This window comes from Cydia pomonella, chromosome 25 (assembly GCF_033807575.1).
Source record: "Cydia pomonella isolate Wapato2018A chromosome 25, ilCydPomo1, whole genome shotgun sequence".
NCBI classification, from domain to species: Eukaryota; Metazoa; Arthropoda; class Insecta; order Lepidoptera; family Tortricidae; genus Cydia; species Cydia pomonella.
In genome coordinates this window covers 7,389,780-7,406,924 of record NC_084727.1, presented here as the reverse complement: position 1 = coordinate 7,406,924, position 17,145 = coordinate 7,389,780, and the positions used below count along the sequence as shown (strand labels likewise).

The window sequence follows — 17,145 nt, the reverse complement described above, 5'->3', positions numbered from 1 at the left end:
TTGCGAAAAATTGCTCATTTGCTATCTATTTTACTCGATTTTGTTATAAAATTCAACATGTATCATCATCCCTATACAATATAAATACTCTTTATTACACACCTCAATGTCCTCAATAAAAGAAAACAATACAAAAGAAAACAGAAACATAAGCACAGGTAAACAACATGCGGTCTTATCGCTAAAAAGCGATCTCTTCCAGGCAACCTTTGGGTTGCGGAAATTAAAAAAATTACATTGTCAGTAAGTAAGTGTACATAGGTACACATAAAACTGGATGGTACTGGATAAAATTAATGATACGAAAGTGTGATCAAGAAAACAATAAATGTGATAATTAAGTAGGTCAGTAGGTAAATTGAAGAAAATTTAAAGTTTGACAATCACTGCTGTTTTAAATACGTAAAGATGGGATTGTTTCTTTCCGATCTTTACCTGGATGGGTCACGATCGGATATCGGTTTACAGCATTGCTAGGCCTGTTAACACAATTACAAAAACAAACACAGTTTCTTCACAATACGCAAAATAAATTACAGGGCGAATTCAAATTCGCGAAATTTACCTTGCTCTCTGTGATTGCGCATAGCACAAACTCCCTGAGCAACGCTCTGAATTGGTGTCTTACACAATGTTGCCACCATTAAAAAATAAAGCCAAATTAGGGAGAAATGAATGTCCTACGTTCTTCACCCGCATCCGGTATTTACCCAACATACCTTAATCGTTGAACCGCCGCATTTCAAAATGGCCCTTATTTTGATATCGGCTAGCCGTAATGTAATACGGCGGATTATACAATACGACTGCGATACTTATAAGCAGGGATCGGAACCGGTTTTTTGCAAAAACATCGAAATAACCATATATTTCGGTTTATTTTATACTCAAAATGTAGGACTCAGTTGTGTTTTTAGATAATGACTTCGTATTATTAGATTGCCCGATTAGGAATGAAATAATTAACAAAGAACGAAAAAATACTGTTTTCGTTCCCATACAAAAAATACCGGTTTCCGATCCCTGCTTATAAGTATATAAATCCCCTCGTCAATGTAATTGCATTAAATTTGCCATCTAGTGGCAAACATCAAAGTAGTTATCTTTTACTTGTGACGCACAAGTGTGAGCAATGTAAAATACTAAGTATATTTCTTAAAAAAATTACCTTGTTTATTGATTGATTATACGTAGTACATGTGATTATTAAATTATAATACGAAAAGTGGTCAAATCTCAAAATGCTGTCGTTTTATTTAAAATAATGAAATAATTAGACCGGTTACGAAAGTACCGGGAAATCCTGGTTCTTTAAAACAGTACCGGTTCTGCAATCCCTAATAAGGATGTTATGCCCATCACTATTTCTTCTGTGTACGTATATTTAGAAACTGTCTCCGCCTCCAATTCGTGCGATAAGGACAACTGCAGCCCGGACTGAAATTCACATGCAAAAAACTCAAAAATCGAGGTTTCGCTCTCGACTGTTTCCTCCTCCAAAACGCAATCAATCTTTATGAAATTTTGGAAACTGCAAGAGGAAGAAATAATCTATGCCGCTATGTTTTGATATTTTGGATATTTTTTGTCATATTTGTATACTGTGCCTTTTTTTACAGCCAATTCAATTGAGCCGTTTTTGCGATTTTCGAGGCGCTGTATCTTTCTTCAAAATAAAATAATCCAAAAAAGCAAAACATAGCGGCACAGATATTGATGATATTGATCTTATTTGAAAAAATCACTGCTCTAGGTTAAAAATCCAGGGAGGAATCAGTCGAGAGCTGTATGGAAAAATCGCAACTAGGAATTCCTCTTAAAGAGGGATACGAATATGTGATGAATAGAGCCCCAAATGATGATCAAACTACAATATTTAACAAGTACTACCAATTGAAATGGAAGTAAGACATCGGATTTATTAAAAAGTGGTGCTGCGAAGACATGAAAATCCGAACCACAAACGCAGTTGAGGCGTGGCACTCGCGTATAAATAAATGTGGGAAGAAAGAATCCCAATATAGCACAAATATTAGATGTGTTAGAAATGGAAACTAAACTTCGCAATTATAAGCGATCAATGAAGGTAAATAAAAACTATCAAGAAATCGATCAAGAGATTGAAAAGGCAGTAGCAGAGTTAGTTGAAAACAAAATAACTACCGGGCCTCCATTTATGTATTAGATTGGACTAAGAAGAATTATTACGAAGTGAAAATTTTATTTTTTGTTAAAGGAAGTTAGGTCATATTTTTCATTTATTTTACTGTTACTAAGGGTACTCTGTTTTAACAAGCTTTTGTATCTATACAAATCTAGAAAATTAAAGTAGATGATTTACAATATTCGTATTTTTATTTTCTCTAATTTACTGTAGGGATATCTATGTAGGTACTTTTATTGTATCTAAGTTTTTTTTTAATCAAAATTGGTACAGAAAGTGTCTGGATGTTGCTCTCTTCTCTTTTGTAGTCAATTTACCCAGTCAGTCACTCACAGGGTAAATTGGCAACAAAAGGGGAACTTAACTTCCAAAAAATATATCGAAGTTAATAACGAAACTCGATTACTAAAAGAGTAATAAATTCTTGTTTGATAACTAATTACGAAGCAGCGAAAAATAATTCATATTTCGTAGTCAATCCAAGCGAAAACAGAAAAGAAAATCTTATTTCATAACCAGTTACGAAACTCGATTACGAAACCAGAAAGTAAATTCTTGTTTGATAATTAATTATGAAATAGGAAAAAATAATCTTCTTTGGCAGCCAGTTACGAAAACCATAGTTATGAAAACGGACCAAAGGGAAAACAAACGTAGTCCCCATTTTCTTCCCTGGATATTGACATTTTTGAAAGTATTTTGACATAATTTGATGTATGTTAACCATAGCTATGCTCCTTCGTTAGACGTTTTTAGATTTTTGTATAATTTAAAAATAAGGAGCGAAAAAAGATTTCATACGAAATTTAAAATGTCTTCTATATCCTATAATAATTAAAAATTCAAAAAAAAGTAGGGGCATAGCTTTGACGACCGGTTTGGCTTAGTGGGTAGTGACCCTGTCTACGAAGCTGATGGTCCCGGGTTCAAATCCTGGTAAGGGCATTTTTTCGTGTGGTGAGCATGGATATTTGTTCCTGAGTCATGGGTGTTTTCTATGTATTTAAGTATTTATTACATAATATTTATATATTATATATATCGTTGTCTAAGTACCCACAACACAAGCCTTATTGAGCTTACTGTGGGACTTAGTCAATTTGTGTAATAATGTCCTATAATAATATTTATATCCTATAATATTTATAGCTGTGGCTGATATACAACTTATTGTGTCAAAACATTTTCACTAATGTTAATATCCAGAGGAAAATGAGGACTACGTTTATATGAAAAGGTGATTACGCGCGGGTCCTTCACTTTCGTCGTATGCCGTGCCGAGAGAGCGAGCGAGTCACCACGTTCGACGTGTTGGCTCTCTGTCGCATATAAAATTCGTACGTAAGTGTGACAGGGAGGCAACACGTCGAACGTGGTTCGCGGTAGGCCTTCTGTAGTTTGTCTCAAACGTTGCCTAGGTTTGTTCGATCAGGGGGCCTTCCGCGAAAACCAAAATTCGCAACTTGCGGGGATCTTTCTCTTTTACTCTCAATAAGACGTAATTACAGTGACAGAGAAAAATGCCCGCAATTGACGAACTTCGATTTTCGCGGTTATAGCCCAGGTCAATTCTTGCATTAATTGCCTATTACGTTACTAAATTAACCGAAACTTAAGTCAATATCGTAAATGCTTTAACAATTAATGATCACATCTAATTTCATTAATTTGTTGAGCTGATTTTACAATTCTTTTATAATTACCTATAGTAGCACCTTAAGTATTCGCTTGATGCATGATAGGAATTATATCTGGCAAGAAGTAAGTATTTTTTATTTGCACACAGTTCGTTTATTAATGTTTTCGTTGCAACTTGTAGTAGGCTAGTTGACAAGATTTTTTAGAGACCGCCGAGTTCCTTGCCGGTCCTATATTGGGATTTAAATCTTCTTCGGTCAGAGGTGTAGGGTTAGAGCCGGCGTAGTTTATTTGACATTCATAAGCGCATTTTAATATGTCTTATTGGAAAATAAACTATCTTATTCTTTTCTAAGAAGAAAAGATTTAAAGATATAGTGCCATCCAGAAGAAAGAATGAATTTTGGTATAATCACTCAGAAAAAGACAAGCAATCACTAAGTACCTGTACAAAATCGTAGAACGTAGGTACTATGAATCGACCGTATTTATATACCTAAACCCTGAAAATACTCATTTTGCCTTCAACGTGTAGTGGATTTCCAGTGGTACTAATTTATTTTACTGACAAAGAGTGGTAAAGAGACTCTTTAACAAGGGAGGGATGAATGACAGGGAGGGAGGAGTGACAGGGAGGCAACACGTCGAACGTGGTTCGCGGTAGGCCCTCAGGGCCAAATAGAATGTTGCCAGCCTTTACATATTCAATAATTACTTTGTTACAGTGTTTGCAAGTCTACTACTTGCGATTGCGATAGTTGCAGCGGCTCCCATTCGGAAAGGTATTAAAAACGACCCCCTTGTGTTCATATCGAACCCTGTGGAGTCCGAGTACCCTGGACATTGGATCCCGCAGAGCATCCTTCGAGTAATTTTAAACAGACCAAACGATCCTTCTACAAAACAACCATTGAAAATTTTATTTAACAATCTACTTCAATCAAAATCAGGAAAACCAACTAAGTCAAAAATCACTACTCGTACTCCTAGACCTACTTCCCCTATTACTAAGCCTCGTGCCATTACTATAGTAGTTACTGAGAAATTAACTAAGCCTACATCACAAACAACTGTTACCAAAACAACTACTAAAGAAGCCGCACGAACTACAATCTCAACAACAGCATTAACAACATCGCCACCAACAACGGTATCAACAACAACAACGCCAACAACAACAACACCGCCAACAACAACAACGCCAACAACAACAACAACGCCGCCACCAACAACAACGCCAACAACAATAACGCTAACAACAACAACGCCAACAACCACAACACCGCCAACAACAACACCGCCAACAACAACAACGCCAACGACAACAGCAACGCCAACAACAACAATGCCAATAGTAACAGAACCAATATCCCCGACAAAAACAAAAAGGTCAACGGAACAATCAGATTTAAATACAGCTGGCGATCATGTCGGCGGCGGCATCAAGACCAATTGATATTGACACATTGTTGCTGTTTCACAAACATTTCATATAAGTCTACAGTTTTCACACGATGAATTTAGCTCGTATGTCAGAATTTGAAATGCATAAATCTATGGTTAATTAAAATACTTCCTTTTGGATTCCGTTGTCAACTAGGAGCCGTTATTGTTCCGCCATGTCCGTCTGTTCGTCCGCGGGTTACTTGGGGACCATTAATTAGTACTAGGAAGCTAAATTACGCATTGCTGTATACACAGTGTTTTTATTGAATTTCGTTCGCTTCGGGGTGTCGGTAAACTAATACGTTTAAGGAAACTAAATGACATAATCAATTAAAACAAAAAAAGTTTTGTTATTTATTTACTATTTTTATTTTTATAAAAAGTAATTAAATGTTGCATAAAGCGGTGTTGTTACACGAGCATTACATTTATTTAAACCAAACAATTGACAACTGTGACATATCAATGTCATTTCGAACACCGATCGTCTGAGATATCTTATACTTTTAAACGAGCAATTCTTGTATATATATTTATATTTCTGTGATCTCGGAAACGGCTCTAACGATTTCGCTGAAATTTGGTATATGGGGGTTTTTGGGGGTATACAATCTATCTAGATTAGTCTTATGTTTGGGAAAACGCGTGTTTTCGAGTTTTCATGCGTTTTTCTTTCGACGCAGAATATGGTCGCTAATTTCGTATTACCGGCCACTGTCCGTCTGGTACAGCGGGTTAAGGCGCGGGCTGCTAAACGAGTGTTACGGGTTCAAATCTCGCCCGGTGACTAACTTTTGTTTTTTTTTTTATATGTTCAAGTTTATATATAATTTTTTTAATTTTTATTGTTTTAGGCAAGTTTAATTTAGTAAAAAAATGTAGTTAAGATTATCACCTATACACCACCATATTACAATAAATCAGCTCGGTCGCCCAGGTACTGTAGTACTTAAGTAGCAAATGTATGAACTCGTACTAAACACTAATCAATATGTAAACAGACCCTAAGGCAAGTGTACACGCTCGTAAGGGCCTTATAAGATAAAAATGAATGATTGATTATCTCCGAAATGGAGTTAATTAGAATACCGGTGTCTTTGAGAAAGTTACTTAATGTAAGCTCAGGGATGCACCCTCACGGTGTATAATTATCAATCGTGACGACAGTAGGTAGTAGCAACATAAAAATAGTTATTTGTTTTAAAAGGTGGCAAAGTTGTTGTTTAACCGCTCGTGCTAATATTGATACTCGTGTTATGATAAGTGATATTTTACTTCAAGTTCTTACTTCAACACTCTTCAACAATCTAAACTAACAGTAGCCTTCGTACTAAATGTTACTGGTTCAAGCGCCATAGCGAGAATGAATCTTCCACCCCATGGTACGTTATATTTATACTTTCTCATGATTAGAATTGGCGGGTACGAAGGAAGGGTCATTTTCGCGAGTACCGACAGACTAATTAACAAATATTCGGGTAAACATAATCACATTTTTATCACTACTCACTGAATGCCATTAGTTTTACATATCTCAACACTAAATAATTTTTATTTTATTTATATTTTATTTTATTATGGCAAAAAACAGTCATTACATGAAAAGATACAATAAATGTACTACGGAGAAGACAAACAGTGCCGAAACATTTTTCAAGTTATATTGTGGAAACATAGGAGTTGATACTGAGTGGTAAATAGATTCATCGTGCAACACAACACAACGTCCTTTCGGTCGTGTTTTAATTTATCGCCACTCGTTTCGAATTTCCTATTTTTCGCACTTGTATCGTAATGTACTATAAAAAAAGTTCGAAAAGTAAAAACCACTAGTTCGTAAAAACCAACTTTGCGAACGCTAAACAGCTACGTAAAGTACCTACTTTTTGAGCAACTGTCATAATCTTCCTCGCGTGGTCCCGGCATTTTGCCACGGCTCATGGGAGAATTGGCGCACTAGTTTTACTTTTTGAGCAACTGTATTAAAAAATATTTTTACAGTACATTTTTTTTTTATATTATAGGACATTATTACACAAATTGACTAAGTCCCACAGTAAGCTCAATAAGGCTTGTGTTGAGGGTACTTAGACAACGATATATATAATATAGAAATATTTTATAAATACTTAAATACATAGAAAACACCCATGACTCAGGAACAAATATCCATGCTCATCACACAAATACATGCCCTTGCCAGGATTTGAACCCGGGACCATAAGCTTCGTAGGCAGGGTCACTACCCACTAGGCCAAACCGGTCGTCAAAGTGCGTAAATTAGCACATTATGTAACATCGAAAATTTAAAGGGTTATTTATACTGTAAAATGTTGTACGATAAATGTGCGAATAGATAATTCGCAACTCGTGTCGATTTAAAACACTTTGAAATTCTGCAGTCAGTAAAATAAGTGACGATGCCCTCCAGTGGTTTTCTCTAATATATGACTATATGACATATTTCAGTTTATACTTAATTAATTCTGTGAAACTATCTTAAATAATCCACAATAAAGATGAGAGCGATGACACATACATAGTTAATTATCACAATTGCTAAGTTAAATAAAAAAAAAAAACAAAACCGGCCAACATAACAGGAAAACGATTAAGAAACTGGTATTGCTCAGTCGCCTAAGGACTTCCCAGCGAGATGGTTTTCTGGCCCTGACGTGTTTTATTATTACTAGAAAACTAATAATAGTTCCTCTGATATCAAACTAATGACATATGCATGTCCATTCGGTAAAGTGTGGTTGTGATAAGTGATAAAGTGTGTTGTAAATAAAATGTTCCGTTATTTAATTGTTTTGGCGTTTTTTGGTGAGTTAATGTTTAGTTATGATATTTGAAGTCTTGAGTTTTATTAGTTTTTATCGATTATTAATTGACTATGCCTGTTTGTACATTCTAAAACGACAGTTAGATCGCCTCAATTCGTGTAAATGATCTGTCTTTTTTGTTTTAAATTCGCATAAATATCTAATTTATTTATCATGTTTTAGGTCTTGAACTTTTTGATTGTTGTTTAATCGTTTTTTAATTGCGTTTTTAATATCAGATAAAGGTAGTTTGATTGCTCCAATTTGTGCAAGCAATCTGTAGTTTGTACAAAAATCGTATAAAATATTGGGAAGTATTTTTTTTACAAATAGTAAATTGGCCAATATAACTGCTATTTTAGTAGATAGACAAAAGAGCTTGAGAATAGATTATAGTTTAAAGTGAATGACGTAAACAAGTCATAAATAGGTACTCATTAATACGATAGACACAATTATAAACAAACATAACCTAAAAATTCAATGAAAGGGATTTAATATGTTACGAAGGTAAAATTACCAGTTATTTTTAGTCTAGTTCAATAAGAAATGAATGATTATGCAAATTGCTAATGAGTAGGTACACTTAACCTTCCATTAAAGAACATTTAAGGGAAATTACTTTGTTTACTGTACCTTGGTATAATTCCGATTGTCTGTCTGTTCGTTACTTCTTCTCATGGTTAAGCAAGCTTTTTTATACATAAGCTATATTATTTTCTGTGGCTATGCCTTACCACAATAAATTGAATTATAATAGTATATATAAGTTAAATTGACATTATCATGCTAACAAAAGATAAAAAAAGTTCAAGGGTGAGTTAGTCTCAAGATCAAATAATAGGTGTATTTTTTTTTAATACTACGTCGGTGGCAAACAAGTATAGGGCCCACCTGATGGTAAGCAGTATCCGTAGCCTATGTACGCCTGCAACTCCAGAGGAGTTACATGCGCGTTGCCGATCCTAACCCCCTCCGACCCTTGATGAGCTCTGGCAACCTTAATCACCGGCAGGAACACAGCACTGTGAGTAGGGTCTAGTGTTATTTGGCTGCGGTTTTCTGAAAGCCCAGTTGAGCTCTGCTCTAGATCTGGAATGACATCCGCTGTGCTGTGCCCTACCACACAAAGCGATATAACATTCACAATGCCCATACCTCTCTTGTGGACGTAGTTTAAGGACGTACCCGGGTCCACCTAGTCTGCAAACAAGATTTGTCAGAATGAAAACAAAAAATATTACTTTGCTAATCCGCGAAAAGGTAACGTGCTAGTCAATCAGTGCTAACCCGTTATAGGGAGCGTGCATGAACTGTAGGAGGCAGCACAGGAGCCGCCGTCAGATTTTTGGCGCGAGGCGTAAATGTGATGTTTATTGTTCCGATGTAGCCCACAAGATGGCAGAACCTACTATGCACAAGAAAACACGTGACGTGTACATGTGCATGTTTATGGTTCCGATTCAGGCCACAAGATGGCAGACCCTCCAACGCGCACGGTCCCTATACTTGCGTATTTTTACAAACATAAATACGCTAAGTAATAATATTTTGCGGTGGGAGGTTGGGAACATTAATCGTATGTAAAAATACGCCAGCAATTATTAGGTATAACGGGTTAGCACGGATTGACTGGCATGTTATTTTTTTTATGCGGATTAGAAAAGTAATATTTTTTGTTTTAATTAGTATGGATTTCCGCAAAGTAACGCCTGATTCTATTCATTCAATATAATCTATCAGAATCTCGATTATCTTAGCTAATTGGTATTGAGACTAGTTCGGATCTTCGGATCAAAATGTGGATTCTTTGGGACGAGAGTAAACAAAAACAACAAATTTTCACATAAAGACGTACAGTATAGGTATTAAAATTTAACGTACAAACTAACTTTAAAATATAAAATAATAAAATATAATAAAAAATATAATATATAATAAAATATAATAAAAAATATAATATATAATAAAATAAAATATAAATTTAAAACACCTAAATAAAGTTCGGATAAATTAAGTCAGCGTCGGATTATCGAAGTTCTACTATATACCCATTCCTTTTTAATTGGAAGTTAGCGTAAAAAACCCATACGCTTATCTCTGTCTATGCTCTACTGACAAGCTACCCTAGCCAAACTATAAAGGTGTGATGGAACTGAACTCACGGTGCGCGACTCCGACTCACATTTGGCTGATTTACGTAGTTCAGTACCATAGAGACATATAAGCAAAGAAAGAGTGGTTACTCCTTACATCAGTTTTCTTACCAAAATGCGAGTTATTTCGTAGTCGAGATCTAATGTCTATTAGTGAATTTCAATCAGTACCGCTACTTGACACCAGATGTCACAAGTGTCGCGGCTGACGAAAACAATTTACAACTAATATTACAAGCAGAAGAAGTTGAAAGCGGAATACAGTTTCGGTTAATCCGGTTATAATACATTTCGGTTTGTCTTCTTCTTCCTCGCGTTGTCCCGGCATTTTGCCACGGCTCATGGGAGCCTGGGGTCCGCTTGACAACTAATCCCAAGATTTGGCGTAGGCACTAGTTTTTACGAAAGCGACTGCCATCTGACCTTCCAACCCAGAGGGTAAACTAGGCCTTGTTAGGATTAGTCCGGTTTCCTCACGATGTTTTCCTTCACCGAAAAGCGACTGGTAAATATCAAATGATATTTCGTACATAAGTTCCGAAAACTCATTGGTACGAGCCGGGGTTTGAACCCGCGACCTCCGGATTGCAAGTCGCACGCTCTTGCCGCTAGGCCACCAGCGCTTCAGCGCTTAATACATTTCGGTTTGTATTAGCTGAAAATTGTTGAGCAGTAGAGTTTTCGTTCGTCGCGACATCTATTATCAACTCGCAGTACTGATAAATTGAGTTACTTGACGCTAGATGTCGACTACGAAATAACTCGCGTTTTGGTAAGAAAATTGATGTATGGAGTTATCACACTTTCTTTACTTATATTTCTCATGTCACACATAAAGAGGCCCATTGATTACCAGAGGGCCTACCGCGAACCACGTTTGACGTGTTACCTCTCTGTCGCACTTGTAAATTCGTACGTAAGTGTGACAGGGAGGCAACACGTCGAACGTGGTTTGCAGTAAGCCCTCAGTTCGCCGGACGATATCGACCTGTCAGTTAATCGCAAAAGATGACAATCGCGAATAACTGACAGGCCGATATCATCCGGCGAACTGAATACTGCGAACCACGTTCGACGTGTTGCCTCCCTGTCACACTTACGTATGAATTTACAAGTGGGACAGAGAGGCAACACGTCGAACGTGGTTCGCGGTAGGCCCTCTAGTAATCAGTGGGTCCCTTTACAATGACGTCACAAAGTAAATAGCGGCGGCGCGCGCCGGAGCAGAGAGTTCGCATCGTACAAAGTGCCATTTTCGCCGCACGCACACAGACGTGACATTTACGCACACAGACGCACATTTACAGGCGTTCTCGGGCACTCTCGGGCAGAGCTTAGTCGTGCCGACGTCCCCGCCGCTACGTAGGTACTAGGTACCTACTGTCATGTACGTCATAATGCAGTCTCTGTATGTATAAACGATTCGATGTATGTATGTCTGTAAACTTATATTATCTACTCCTTTTTAAAATTCGAATTTAATACAGAAACAACCCTAGTGAGTTGGGCAAGTTTAGGTATGTATTTTCAAGAACGGCGGAAACGGACCTTCTTTTTATTTTTTATTTGAGATGACGTCAATTAATAAGAGTATGAACATCTATCGTTTTTTTGGTTTAACTATTGGTAATTTTAAATGATACGTGCATCATTTTCGTATAACCTGTTTGGCTGGAGGTCAATTGAACTTCGAGCGCAATTTTATACAGACATTTGTTATTTATCTGAGACTTATTTTGTAGTTTATTTAAGAGGATAGTAGACGACCGGTTCTCTCTATAATAGTTATAGTTGTCGACATTATAGAATTTTTTTAACAATTTGATATATGTAATATTTACGGGAGGATGTCGTTTTTTTTTTTCATTTACGGGAGAAAATAGTGTGACGATAATTTTAGTACATTTAACATTTAAAAATTCATGACATTTGAAAATTCAAACTGATTAAGACATAGATTTTTTATATTTCTTGGAATGTTATAAAGCTCGGCAACCGCATTACGTTGCGGCATGCGGATCGACGAATCCGTATCTCAGTCCGGAGCTGCGGTGCACGTCTGAACCCCGTTTATGTACAAAAATCCTTATGGTACTACGGAGCTCGGAGAGGCATAGCCTGCGGCCCGCACAGTATCTCCGTTTGTAAGGCTTACATATAACGCATTGCAATTAATTTCTTGCGGTTTCAGCCTTAATTCCTTGCGGCTTCAGTCTTGCAGTGCGTGGCGTGCGCTTATGAAGCATGCCGTACGTTACACTTTGCGGTTCCGAAACCGCAAGAAATTAAATCGCAGTGCATTCGAAGCCTTATTAGCGCGGATCGTCGTGCGATTCGCACCTTCACACGGACAGGCGGACACAGTGTATTATACCACAGAATACATAATAGTACTACCGTACAGAAATGACACTTCCTATAAAACTGAAGTTTGACAGCGATTCAGGGACGAATCATGCTGTCCTTTTCTAATGTATGGCACTATCCCTATCAGCTATTTAGGGTTGTCAAAATTCAAGTAATTATCATCTGTGGTCGTGCACGTAAAAGGACGTCAAGTTGTGCCAACCCTAATAATTGCTCAGAGCAATGCTGAGCCGAACGGAGTCGAGAATGACCGAAAGGAGGAGTGTCGCCCCACTGGTTATACCATGCGGATTTTGCATACAAATCAAGATTCTACAATAGGTACAAAGTTAAATATTAACCGCAGCACAGGACGCCGCTCCTAAGTGCGGAGCAGTGTGAAAACCACCTAAAATTATTATAAGGCGACTGATAACCTCACCGACCTCGACATTGAATGTCGGAGTAGATAAATTCTTGATTAAATGTCGATATTTACTAAAGGATAACTATTTTTTGTCGAGATTTTAGAGTTGGTCCAATAGCAAAAAAAAACTGAATGATCAGATCAGGGTACCTAGCCAGCATGCCAATCGTTTAGGCTCAGTAGCGTAGTCATCTCTCTATCACTATATTAGTGCGACAGAGACATTGGCGTTTCGTTCGCTACGAAGCGTAAGCGATTGACATTTTAGCTAGGCACGCAGAGGTTGAATTGAATCTAAAGAAGACTAAATAGACTTGAGAGCCATTTTTGTCAGTAACTTGTTTTAAAATATGTTCGACCTGAATGCCAGACTGGCCTAGTCGGTATTGACCCGCCTGTGAAGCCGTTGGTCCTGGGTTCGAATCCCGTTAAGGGCATTTGTTTGTGAGATGGACACAAATATTTGTTCCTGAGTTATGTTAGTTTTATATGTATATAAGTATGTGATATCATCTGGAGAAAGTGGTTGTGCTTGGAAAAGTGGAAGGCGAAAGACCGCAGGGCCTCCCACCAACTAGATGGTCCGATCAAGTTAAGAAGGCCACCCCTGAAGTGGCCAGGCAAACTCCAAGCGCTGAGGGCTACGGGAGATCGAGACTGATGGAGACAGCTAGATCATAGGAGCTGCAAAACCAACGATCCTCAGTAATGAGTGACCGACTAAGATGTCATATCATATCATATCTTTATTCATAATAGTTCATATTATGTGTGGCAAATTATGAAGTAAAAAAAATACAAAACATGATTTGTAACATTTTACATAGGTAGTTTATTTTTTTTATACTACGTCGGTGGCAAACAATCATACGGCCCGCCTGATGGTAAAGAGTCTCCGTAGCCTATGTTCGCCTGCAACTCCAGAGGAGTCACATGCGCGTTGCCGACCCTAGCATTACCCCCTCGTTGAGCTCTGGCAACCTTACTCACCGGCAGGAACACAACACTATGAGTAGGGTCTAGTGTTATTTGGCTGCGGTTTTCTGTAAGGTGGAGGTACTTCCCCAGTTGGGCTCCGCTCTAGATCTGGAATGACATCCGCTGTGCTGTGCCCTACCACACAAAGCGAGATGACATTCACAATGCCCATACCTCTCTTTTGGACGCAGTTTAAGGACGTACCCGGGTCCAGTTTACATTAATAATATACATACTCATCATCATCATCTTCCTCGCGTTGGCCCGGCATTTTCCCACGGCTCATGGGAGGATCCTGGGATCCGCTTGGCAACTAATCCCAAGAATTGGCGTAGGCACTAGTTTTACGAAAGCGACTGCCATCTGACCTTCCAACCCAGAGGGTAATTTAGACCTATTGGGATTAGTCCGGTTTCCTCACCATATTTTATTTTAGCTCGTACTCAAAAGAGTGTACAAGCTTTGCATAGTTAGGGGCTAGGTTGTGTGTAAGATATTCCTAACATATAAAAAAAATAAAAAAAATACTATAGTCTAGTAACGGCATGATCTAGGCACGGTGACTCGTGCCCCCGTTCGCAAGGTAAAGGGCGCTTTCTTTAACAATGGGCGCTGCACGCCATCCGTAAGGTCTCCATTGTCGGACAAGGTCTGACGATTCAGCTATAAACTGATTTGATTAGACTATAAGATATAATGGATGTGGCACCAGTAATGGGATGGTATGGAAAAATCCTTTATATAAGTATTTATTGTTAGTTTTTAGACACTGTCAATGTTTTACCACAAATAAGAGCCGTATAGATGCTTGTTTTATTTTTAGTTCCGTAAAACGCTGCAACTTTGCCTGGATTTTGACGTTTTTTTCTTATATCTGTGAACCTATTTTTCATTATGAGTTTCATGAGTATTAGTCGGAAAACATACCCTATGCCTTACCAGATAATACTCAAATCTTAATACCTAATCATACTGTATTTCCGATTTACAAGCAATCAAAGTGGCAGGCAAAGTTGTAGGCCTAAGACGTAACTTTGCCTAGACGGATATCTCCATAAATAATGTGTTGCTATTTGCAATAATATTTACTCTTGTGCATGAGACATTATGCTTGTCCCTGGGAGTCAAATTATGGCCATAAGCTTAATACTTTTTTTTTCACATGCAATAGGTAAAGTTGTAGCAGGTTCCACAAAGTTTCTATACAAAAATATCGTTAACTGTAGGGTTGTGCCAAAAAAATATTGTTATTTAAAAAATCTATTTATATTGTTAGTTACAAAATAATCAACAAACAAATGTAATATAATGTTGTTTGATTTCTTTTTCTTTTAGTATTTAATAATTTGAACTTATTTAATTTTTTTTATTACAAGTACATTGCAGATACACTATTTTGCTAATTTTCAGTGCATTATTATAGTGTAAAGTTCTATTTCATTGTAAAGTTCTAATCACCCATCACCTTTGAACTCCAATTGTAATCGACCTGACACCTCACAACCCAGATTTCGATAAGAAAGATAACTGCAAGACAAATCAAATGAGCCTAAACACAGTGGGTTTATTATGTGTAGTTTAGAAGTTGCTATTTTCGGTCTCCATCATCAGACCATCTCGATGGTACCATAAACATTGCATTGTCACCCAAGTTACATAAGTATGTCAAACACCTCAATTGGTCGCTAATAAGTGGTTGAAAATTGATTGTAAACATACAACATAATTATAATACAATAAATATACAATTACAAGTAACTACAATAGAAATATAATAACAGATTGCAATAAGTTTTTTTTTATAATTTTCATTTTAATACCCATAAGTTTTTTTTGTTAACGTTAGTTTATTATTGCATTGTCAGCAGATCTACATAGGTACCCACACAGAAAGTCGGTGAAAATCGACTTGCAAAATTTGACTTAAACAAACAAACATTGCAAGTTAATAAAAAGCTTGTAATAAATAAACTAATTTAAGCAGTTTAGGCAAGCTTATTTTTACTCTTTTCTGTACATTTATAAAATTCAGCTAGTGACAGCCCTAGACCCAGGCAAAATTGTGTCATTCAAGTTTCCAAAACACTGCCCAATATTGCCTAGTACGTTATTATGCTGAAATCATGTCCTTTTCTTGAAAATATTAAACCTACGGGAAATAGACAGTCTTTACTTACCCTGGGACGTTACCACTTCTCAAAAAACACCTTTTTCGTAGATAAAAATTCAAAAGTTGCGAGACACTAAAAAAATGTTGCCCCTCACGCCGACTTATATTACGTAACTGGCGGAGCAACAATGGAGTTACCATTGTAAAAATATGAAATATGTGTTGCCAGAATAATGAAAATTACTATCAAATGATAAAAAACAAGAAAAAACTAAGCAAATTCGAGAGATCATAATTGAAATGAAATAGGCAAAATTGAGCTTAAATGGCAAAGTTGCAGCATTTTACGGTTATAAAATTAATGGCACCATACATCTCATGACTGGAGCAAAAACACATTTTTTATTTGTTCATAATAATGAAACTAATTGCAGTATCTATAATTAAATATATCGAAAACATAAAGGAGGAATAGGACATTCAATTTTTAATTCGTATGAATATTTAAATTTTCTCCTTAATGTCCCAAATGAAAAACAGATACATACAATGGACGAACCAACTTCTGATCGACACTAATCTGTCCAATCAATCAATCAATCAAAACTTTATTGATAAAATATAGTTATTTTACATGTCAACTCATTATAATATATCTATTTAATCGCACATTATTATTTTATAGATGAAAACATTAGCTACACAATATAATTATTTCAAAGTTCATTATCATTACAGGTCGAATTATTTTAACTTATTTAAAAAGAATTAATCAGATTTATATAATATTGAAATATAATTATAATTTTTATTGAACAAATTTTTTTTTTTATTTTATTTTTTATTTTTTTTTTCCACGTCATTTTAAATCGAAAATTTAGCTTAAGTATAGCGTTTTGTTTTCTGATCGACCTAAAATGTGTCGATGTAGAGATGTGTGATTGTTACATTGAAAACGTGATTTCTTGGTAACTCCACACACAACTAGGGAACTAATCAAATAATTTTTATGATATACTTTTTGATTATATATATATACCAAATAAATCCACCGG

The 17,145-nt window shown here is 36.5% G+C and overlaps 2 protein-coding genes across 2 annotated transcripts in view; both read left to right on the top strand.

The window, feature by feature from the left end:
- The first annotated feature begins 3,283 nt into the window (after positions 1-3,283).
- On the top strand, positions 3,284-5,605 carry LOC133531755 (salivary glue protein Sgs-3-like). The gene is made up of 2 exons (XM_061870142.1): positions 3,284-3,925; positions 4,528-5,605. Coding segments are annotated over exons 1-2 (732 nt in total). The 5' UTR covers positions 3,284-3,924; the 3' UTR covers positions 5,259-5,605.
- Positions 5,606-7,706: 2,101 nt separating this feature from the next.
- Positions 7,707-17,145, top strand: part of LOC133531328 (modular serine protease-like) — a 34,378-nt gene continuing 24,939 nt past the window's right edge. Inside the window, exon 1 of the mRNA XM_061869468.1 lies at positions 7,707-8,074. Within this exon, the coding sequence (XP_061725452.1) occupies positions 8,041-8,074 (34 nt within the window). The 5' untranslated portion in view covers positions 7,707-8,040. The remainder of the gene's footprint in view (positions 8,075-17,145) is intronic.